This window comes from Perca fluviatilis, chromosome 16, assembly GCF_010015445.1.
Source record: "Perca fluviatilis chromosome 16, GENO_Pfluv_1.0, whole genome shotgun sequence".
Lineage (NCBI taxonomy): Eukaryota > Metazoa > Chordata > Actinopteri > Perciformes > Percidae > Perca > Perca fluviatilis.
Genome location: NC_053127.1, coordinates 5,204,679 through 5,214,678, shown reverse-complemented (window position 1 = coordinate 5,214,678; position 10,000 = coordinate 5,204,679). Strand labels below are relative to the sequence as shown.

General features: G+C 41.0%; 1 protein-coding gene across 2 annotated transcripts in view; it reads right to left on the bottom strand.

The window, feature by feature from the left end:
• slco2b1 (solute carrier organic anion transporter family, member 2B1) overlaps positions 1–10,000 on the bottom strand; it is a 75,856-nt gene that overhangs the window by 65,834 nt on the left and 22 nt on the right. For both annotated transcript variants that reach the window (XM_039777868.1, XM_039777869.1), the window contains exons 1-2: positions 9,881–10,000; positions 1,316–1,440 (exon numbers count right to left, since the gene is read on the bottom strand). The exon at positions 9,881–10,000 is cut by the window's right edge and continues 22 nt beyond it. In XM_039777868.1, coding sequence (XP_039633802.1) covers positions 1,316–1,396 — 81 coding nt within the window. In that variant the 5' untranslated portion in view covers positions 1,397–1,440; positions 9,881–10,000. The remainder of the gene's footprint in view (positions 1–1,315; positions 1,441–9,880) is intronic.

Here is a 10,000-nt window from a genome sequence, read left to right as displayed (position 1 = left end):
TTTAAATGGTTTAATTATCAAAAAACAACATATTTTTGTTGTACTGCACATTGCTGCAGCTCCTCTTTTCACCCTGTGTTCAGGTCTTAGCTACAGAGTGAGACCTCTCAACTTCTGTAACATCTTTGTTGTCAGTCACACATGCTCAGTACCTAGGTAAGGCTCACAAATGCTAGCTAGCTGTTTCTCTCAGTCAGTACAAGGCAGGATTAGCCAGGAGACTTCTTCTAAACGAGGGCTCACTTCCAATTTAGCGTGGAATCCCTGCAGAACAGGGACATGTAAGTAGTTCTTTAGTAGATTATGGTGAAATTGTGTGTGTTGTAGCAGTGTTTCGCCATTGAGAACGAGCTGAGCTTGGACACACCTTCTCATTCAATGCGTTTCCTTTTTATTTTCATGACTATTTACATTGTAGATTCTCACTGAAGGCATCAAAACTATGAATGAACACATTTTGAATTATGTACTTAACAAAAAAGTGTGAAATAACTGAAAACATGTCTTTTATTTTAGATTCTTCAAAGTAGCCACCCTTTGCTTTTTTATTAATAAGGGAAAAACTTCCACTAATTAACCCTGACAAAGCACACCTGTGAAGGTAAAACCATTTCAGGTGACTACCTCATGAAGCTCACTGAGAGAACACCAAGGGTTTGCAGAGTTATCAAAAAAAGCATAATTAATTAATTTTAATTAATTTTAGTTAAGATCAAGTATTTTCTCAATTTTTCTGATGTTTTTTTTCACTTCTTTCCAATTTTTTTTGTCACTAAAAAAGTGATAATTAATTTTGTCACCTTTTGCGATGTTTGTTTTTTTGTCACTTTTTCAACGTTCTTCTGTCCTAGTTCTGATAGAGAAAGTTTTTGTAAACGGATCAAATTCGACTGACCCTGCGAGGCCTTCTCTTTCTATACTTTTTTGCCGTGTTTTTGTCAATTTTTTTTATACGTTTTTTGTCGCTTTTACCGTTGTTTTTTTTTCATTTCTTTTCAATATTTTGGTCACTTTTTAAAAGAAGTATTTGTCACCTTTGGCGATGTTTTTGATATTTCTTTTTTTTGTCACTTTTCCAATTGTTTTGAACACTTTTTTCAGCGTTAAAAAAAAAAAATGTTTTTGTCGATTTTTCCAACATTTGTCATAGTTGTGATATAGAAAGTTTTTGCAAACAGGTCCAATTCCAACCAAAGACAACAGGTGGGAGATTCTTTATGGAATTTTACTTCCGCAACCAAAATGTTGAGCTCTTTTCCAAATAGACAGAAATATAAAAGATATTTTTATATTTAAGTACATCCAGCAGACCAACCTTGATGCTGTTGAAGGGACTCCAGCGCCGGGCGGGAGGCCTCGCGGGGTCAGAGGTCATGTTCAGGTCGTTGGTCCCCATGATTTAATTTATCGCCACACCGAGACTGAAGAAGAGAACAATACCTGTGAAACACAAACACAGTCCGTCACCGGTTAAACCCGGACTCATCATCTAACAGACTGTAAATAAAGACGGCGTTTTGACTGCACACCCAAAGGTTCAGCATCCAAACTCTCAGGTCCTGCTGTTGTAACGCACTTTTAACGTTTTAACGTTTCACACATGTTGCAGTCGTCCTGTGCCATCAGTTTTCTAGAAGCTCTTTGAGATAAAGCACACATGTGTGTGTGCTGCACGTTTACACAAAGAGAAAGAGAAAGACAGAGAGAGAGAGAGAGAGAGAGAGAGTGAGAGAGAGAGAGAGAGAGAGGGAGAGAGAGGGAGACCCACAGGAGAGGTTTCGCAGTTTGGTCAGGTTTAGGCACTAAAAATACTTAGTTAAGTTTAGAAAAATATGGTTTGCTTTCGGTTACTTTCATTTTTAAATGGAACACAAACTCCCAGTCTCCTGGCTGAAAGAAGTCCTGTGTTTGTTTCTAAACCTGCCTTCTTAAGCTACATTTTCACGCTCTTGAGCCCAAGATTGGCTCCTAAAACACAAGACTTTCACCCAGGAAACAGGTGTTCATGTCCTGAAGAAGTTAAGGAAAAAACACAAGACTTTCACCCAGGAAACAGGTGTTCATGTCCTGAAGAAGTTAAGGAGAAAACACAAGACTTTCACCCAGGAAACAGGTGTTCATGTCCTGAAGAAGTTAAGGAGAAAACACAAGACTTTCACCCAGGAAACAGGTGTTCATGTCCTGGAAGAAGTTAAGGAGAAAACACAAGACTTTCACCCAGGAAACAGGTGTTCGTGTCCTGGAAGAAGTTAAGGAGAAAACACAAGACTTTCACCCAGGAAACAGGTGTTCATGTCCTGGAAGAAGTTAAGGAGAAAACACAAACTTTCCAGGAAACGGTGTTCATGTCCTGGAGAAGTTAAGGAGAAAACACAAGACTTTCACCCAGAAAACAGGTGTTCATGTCCTGAAGAAGTTAAGGAGAAAACACAAGACTTTCACCCAGGAAACAGGTGTTCATGTCCTGAAGAAGTTAAGGAGAAAACACAAGACTTTCACCCAGGAAACAGGTGTTCATGTCCTGAAGAAGTTAAGGAGAAAACACAAGACTTTCACCCAGGAAACAGGTGTTCATGTCCTGGAAGAAGTTAAGGAGAAAACACAAGACTTTCACCCAGGAAACAGGTGTTAATGTCCTGGAAGAAGTTAAGGAGAAAACACAAGACTTTCACCCAGGAAACAGGTGTTCATGTCCTGAAGAAGTTAAGGAGAAAACACAAGACTTTCACCCAGGAAACAGGTGTTCATGTCCTGGAAGAAGTTAAGGAGAAAACACAAGACTTTCACCCAGGAAACAGGTGTTCATGTCCTGGAAGTTAACGGACAATTCCAGCGCAAAATGAACCTAGGGGGGTTAATAACATATGTGTATCAAGTTGACCGTTCTCTGGGACATGTTTTCATGCTAATCTGATGCGTCTTTAGCTTGAAACAAGCTAGCGCAAACCGCTTATTAGCTGCTAATGCTAGCCTTCGAGGCAGAGGGTAAATCACTATTTCTACACCACTAAAAAGGCTCAAAATAGCACCACACTTCCACGGTAGCATAATGAGGGTCCCTACATGTAAACCGAAGCATTGAGAACTTTGTAAGTGTACAGACAGTTTATTAAAAAGATAGATTATAAAGACAGTACCGTTCACCTATACAGGCAGGCGCCATCTTGGGAAAACGGTCATTACCAGTCGAACCACGAACGCCGTGCATGAGCTACGTTACTGGTTGCACAGCGTTCGTCGTTCGACTGGTCATGGCTGTTGTCCCAAGTTGTGTTCATGTCCTGGAAGAAGTTAAGGAGAAAACACAAGACTTTGCATCCAGGAAAAAGGTTGTTAAACGGTTGCAGTTTGGTTAGGTTTAGGCACCAAAACTACTTACTGGTGGTTAAGTTGAAGTGATTTTTGTGGGAGAACAAAAAGCTTTTCATCTGTAAGCTTTTGTCTTTTTTATGAGTGTGGTGTAACCATTAACAGACTGGTGTTATGAAGTGAATTGAGATTAAACTCCCACAAACAATCAGCAGCCTGTCTTTCACTGCAGCGCCCCGATATGACATGAACTACTACGACTACCATTTGAAGTCATTGTTCCTTATCTTTATTGTGACTAATATTGCCACTGTTCATCACACGCCCAACCAGCATCGTCAGACACCGCCTACCAAGAGCCTGGGTCTGTCCCAGGTTTCTTCCTAATAGGGAGTTTTTCCTCGCCACTGTCGCGCTGCTTGCTCTTGGGGCAATTATTAGAATTGTTGGGTCTTTGTAAATTGTAGAGTGTGGTCTAGACCTACTCTATCTGTAAAGTGTCTCGAGATAACTCTTGTTATGATTTGATACTATGAATAAAATTTAATTGAAAATTACTTCACTGTCCAGCGAGTAAAAAAAACATTGACAAACCAAAAGAGCTTTTAAGTTCAAGGCTCCAGCAGATTGGAATAATCTATCTGTGGAAATAAGATCAGTTTGTATACTGGGTTTGTTTAAACATGCCCTGTCTGCTCACTTTAAGATAAACTGCCTCTGTTATTAAAGATGCATGCAATCCTTATATCTACTGTCCATATCTAATGTTTATATTTGACTGTAGTTAGAAATTCACTCATACTCTGTCTACTTATTTACTTATTATTGGCCATCTTGGCCTTTTGGTGGTTTTAATGTATTGATGAACATATGCAGCTGTTGTTGTTGGTTTTTGTTTAGATTTTTCACTTCTCACTTGAAAATGAGATGATACTTCTCAAGGTTTATCCTAATAATAAACAAATTTGAAAATCAAGTTAAGGAGAAAACACCAGACTTTCACCCAGGAAACAGGTGTTCATGTCCTGAAGAAGTTAAGGAGAAAACACCAGACTTTCACCCAGGAAACAGGTGTTCATGTCCTGAAGAAGTTAAGGAGAAAACACAAGACTTTCACCCAGGAAACAGGTGTTCATGTCCTGGAAGAAGTTAAGGAGAAAACACAAGACTTTCACCCAGGAAACAGGTGTTCATGTCCTGAAGAAGTTAAGGAGAAAACACAAGACTTTGCATCCAGGAAAAAGGTTGTTAAACGGTTGCAGTTTGGTTAGGTTTAGGCACCAAAACTACTTACTGGTAGTTAAGTTTAAGTGATTTTTGTGGGAGAACAAAAAGCTTTTGATCTGTAAGCTGTTGTCTTTTTTATGAGTGTGGTGTAACCATTAACAGACTGGTGTTATGAAGTGAATTGAGATTAAACTCCCACACACAATCAGCAGCCTGTCTTTCACTCTGTTGACATTCCTCTGATGATAAGGGATCTCTCGTTTCCTGCTACTCTGAGGTTGATTTCCCGCCTCCTTCTTTTTAATCTTTCTGTGTCCTTGTTCTTTCTGTGACATTATGTCTTAGTCCTATACATATTTATTTATTTACTACTCTCTGTTACCTTCAACTGTTCAATATGCCATTTCTATTCATCCGCACCTTACTCATCTGTATATCTGTGTTCATATACTGTCTGTTTATATAAGGGTGTTATCTGCGTAAATGTTTGTTTTATTACTAATATTATTATAACTAATTATACTGTATATTTTCTATTTCTTATAGGCCTACTTCATGTATATATTTTTTCTCCTATGTCTACTTAATGTGTATTTGTGTTATTCTGATGTACATTTTTGTATTTTGAGCTGCTGTAGCACAGGATTTTCCCCATTGTGGGATTAAGAAAGTCTATCTCATCTTATCATAAGCCATCCTACACCCTGCCACCAAGTATCATGGAAATTTGGGCTAGAAACCTGGCACACTGAGTCACAACGACACATAATCTTTATTGTTCACTGGGGGAAAATTTTTTTCACAGTCTGTACAGAATATTACTTTCTAGCCCTTCCTCCTACAGTGGCCGAACCCGAAATGATCTCTTGGTATCTCCATCGTTTCCACGCAGCTGTTCTAGCCACTCCAATATTAACTTTGGTCTTGTAGCTTTGCCTGTCGCGTTGTCATTTTAATTATCTTTTATCTCTTTGTGCAACATGGCGGCCGCGACTCGCTCGTGTGTATTCTGAATGATTCTGAATGTCAGATTCTACACTCACGAGAATACTTTGATTAGTTGGTGGAAGTAATTACACATGAATCAGCACATATTTGTGAAAGAACAACGTTTTTTTTTGTTGCTAAGAATCAACTCATAAAATTACATTACATAATACACCTATTCACACGGGATTACTATCATCTGGGTGGTGCATTCGCACGGGATGGGCGCAGCCGGCTTGTACGCCAATGTTCCTGACTCATCTATACCACAACAGTTGGGTAGCCAGAGGCGGGCGGAGGACGGCCAGAGCGAGGCTTTCATTGCAGACATGGCGGGTGTCAAAAAAGACAGATAAAAGTGGACGAACGAGGAGAGGAGAGAGTTTTTAAATTTAATTTACAAGCAAAATACTGTATAATGGCTGTTATAAATAGCAAAAATCGTCGTCGGCTGGCATTTACGTGCAACTGCATTACCATAGCGGTGTTTTGATAGCGTCCTTTTATGGCCTGATATGTCGCTATCAGCTGGCACATAAGCGCTATTACAACTTCTAAAAATATTATTAATTTGTAGGTAGACGGCGCGATCAATTTTGTCTGGCAAACTTTGTTCGCAAATGTTTGCTTGAATGTTGTGCGACTCTATGCAAATCTATTCAAGATACCAATTTGATCGCAAAACAGCATGTGACGTCATTACGCAACAGATTTTTATTTGGTTTAAAGTTCCCATGGCATGAAAATTTCACTTTATGAGCTATTTTAACATTAATATGAGTCCCCCCAGCCTGCCTATGTGCCCAGTGGCTAGAAATGGTGATAGGTGTAAACCGAGCCCTGGGTATCCTGCTCTGCCTTTGAGAAAATGAAAGCTCAGATGGGCCGATCTGGAAACTTCTCCTTATGACACGATAAGGAGTAAGGTTACCCCCCCTTTCTCTGCTTTGTCAGCCCAGAGAATTTGGCCCGTTTGGCAGTTGGTCAAGGCCACACCCCCACCACTAGCTACAGACACAGAAATGGCACATCCTAAGGAAAGCTCATTGTGGGACTGGCTCTAGTGGCTGTAATTCTGCACCAAGGCTGAATTTCGGGAAAGAGACTTCAGATACAGTATTAGGGGACCACTAAGGTCTATATAAAAGAGACTTCAGATACAGTATTAGGGGACCACTAAGGTCTATATAAAAGCGACTTTCAGATACAGTATTAGGGGACCACTAAGGTCTATATAAAAGAGACTTCAGATACAGTATTAGGGGACCACTAAGGTCTATATAAAAGAGACTTCAGAGACTTCAGATACAGTATTAGGGGACCACTAAGGTCTATATAAAAGAGACTTCAGATACAGTATTAGGGGACCACTAAGGTCTATATAAAAGAGACTTCAGATACAGTATTAGAGGACCACTAAGGCCTATATAAAAGAGACTTCAGATACAGTATTAGGGGACCACTAAGGTCTATATAAAAGAACTTCAGATACAGTATTAGGGGACCACTAAGGCCTATATAAAAGAGACTTCAGATACAGTATTAGGGGACCACTAAGGTCTATATAAAAGAGACTTCAGATACAGTATTAGGGGACCACTAAGGTCTATATAAAAGAGACTTCAGATACAGTATCAGGGGACCACTAAGGCCTATATAAAAGAGACTTCGGATACAGTATAAGGGGACCACTAAGGCCTATATAAAAGCATCCAAAAAGCAGCATGTCATGGGACCTTTATAGCCGTTGGATGTAAACACACTGAATGTTTTCAGCGAAACATAGCTTTTGTAGGGATCCTTTCAAAAATTTTGTAAGAATAATAATCTGAAACACTCTCATATACATACCTACACAAAAAGGCGACAAAAAGGCAGCGAAAATGCGATAAAAAGGTGAAAAAAGGCAACAAAAAGGCAGCCAAAAGGCAACAATAAAGCAACAAAAAGGCGACAAAAAGGCAGCCAAAAGGCGACGAAAAGGTGACAAAAAGGTGACAAAAAGGTGACAAAAAGGTGACAAAAAAAAAAAAGGCGACAATCACATATACACAACTGAAAAGCTCTCACATGCACAACTTAAACAACTGTAATGAACTTCGTTTTCAGTTTCAGCTAGCTCACATAATTAACAAAGTGTGTCCTCCTCTAGAGCGACTTTAAACTGAAATGTAGAGAGGAAACGCTAACTTGGAGCAGCCTACTCGAGTGAATGTGCGAATGTACTTTCCACTGCTGACAAAGTGTGATTGTAATTTGGAAAGTGAGAGAAGTTGGTCTGGCACAGGGATGCTTTCCGTCTCCAGAGTCAGAACTAAAGGAATAGGAATAGAGTTCAGTTTCTATGCACCACATACTGGATCTGGAACAAACTGTTCTTTTAAAGGGGCGCTATGCACTTTTGGCCAGGTCTTCGCAGTTTTCTCTCTTTTTGCTGGCAGGTTTCTCTATAGAGCCCCCCCCTACAGGTTTATCTATAGAGCCCCCCCTACAGGTTTCTCTATAGAGCTCCCCTACAGGTTTCTCTATAGAGCCCCCCCCTACAGGTTTCTCTATAGAGCCCCCCTACAGGTTTCTCATATAGAGCCCCCCCTACAGGTTTCTCTATAGAGCCCCCTACAGGTTTCTTATATAGGCTCCCCCTACAGGTTTATCTACCAGAGTTCCCCCTACAGGTTTCTCTATAGAGCTCTCCCTACAGGTTTCTCTATAGAGCCTCCCCTACAGGGTTTCTATATAGCCCCTATTTATAGGCCCCCTACAGGTTTCTCTAACTACAAGTCTTTTTTTCTATAGGGTCGCTTATAGAGCTCCCCCTCACAGGTTTCTCTATAGAGCTCTCCCTACAGGTTTCTCTATAGAGCCCCCCCTACAGGTTTCTCTATAGAGCCCCCCTACAGGTTTCTCTATAGAGCCCCCCCTACAGGTTTCTCTATAGAGCTCCCCTACAGGTTTCTCTATAGAGCCCCCCTACAGGTTTCTCTATAGAGCTCCCCCTACAGGTTTCTCTATAGAGCCCCCCTACAGGTTTCTCTATAGAGCTCCCCCTACAGGTTTCTCTATAGAGCTCCCTACAGGTTTCTCTATAGAGCTCCCCCTACAGGTTTCTCTATAGAACCCCCCCTACAGGTTTCTCTATAGAGTCCCCCCTACAGGTTTCTCTATAGAGCTCCCCCTACAGGTTTCTCTATAGAGTCCCCCTACAGGTTTATCTATAGAATCCCCCCTTACAGGTTTATCTATAGAGTCCCCCCCTACAGGTTTATCTATAGAGCCCCCCCTACAGGTTTCTCTATAGAGCTCTCCCTACAGGTTTCTCTATAGAGCTCCCCCTACAGGTTTCTCTATAGAGCTCTCCTACAGGTTTCCTCTCTCGGTCAGTCTGCCATTTCCTCTTTCTCTCTTCCTCCGATAACGCTTTCCGAGCTTTCTGCTTCTTTTTTGCCGGCTCAGCCATGACCATATTGTGAAAAACTCTATCGCTGACTTGTTCTTATAGCTAGCCAGTTCCTGGATGTGTGCAGTGCGGTGAAGCAAATTGTTACATGGCGAGACCTGATATCACGCCATGCCTCCTGATGCTGAGGCTGTCGGCTCGCCGGACGAAAAGTTGCGAGGGAGGTTTTACCGCTCACAGGCGCTAGGGGGAAGCTAGACGACCACCATTCAACCCGAAGAAAGTCATATAACCTTTCCAATGACTCCGAAGCTGTTCAGTTAAGGTCAATTAAGCTAAAATAAAAACCTGCATAGTTCCCTTTTAAATTAAGAATGAAGACTTTTCTTTCTTTTTCTAGTTGTTTAGTTGAGCCCGAAAGCAAACTTTTGTATTTATTTTACTTGGCCAATTGCTTGTTGTTTATGGCAACAGAGTAAAGGTTGCATCACAGTACTTTAACCTACTTGAAATAAATGCAGTTTTCTGCATCTTCTCGGGATTGAACAGCCATACTTTTGCAATATTTTCTTTAATGAAAGAAAGCTGCTTTAATCTTTAAACATCTAAACATCTAAAAATTAAGTCTGAGTCATGCCCAGAGATGTGATTTAAGCCCAGAGCTGTGATTTAAGCCCAGAGCTGTGATTTAAGCCCAGAGCTGTGATTTAAGCCCAGAGCTGTGATTTAAGTCCAGAGCTGTGATTTAAGCCCAGAGCTGTGATTTAAGCCCAGAGCTGTGATTTAAGCCCAGAGCTGTGACTGAGCCTCTGATTTAATCTGCAGATGTAGAAGTGAACAGATCTGAGAGTCTGCAGTGTTTGTGAGTTTGGGAGAGTGAGAGAAGCAGTCCCAGTAGTCCCAGTAGTCCCAGTAAGAAACCTGAAAGGTCCCAGACAGTAATAATAGATTCAGACTCACTGTGGTAGCTGCAGTTTTCTCTGGTTTCCTCTCGTAGTGTTTGACTAAAACTTCCAGTTCTCCCAGCAGCTGACAGTCCTCGCTCTGCTGCCCCCCCCACACACACACACACGGAGAAGG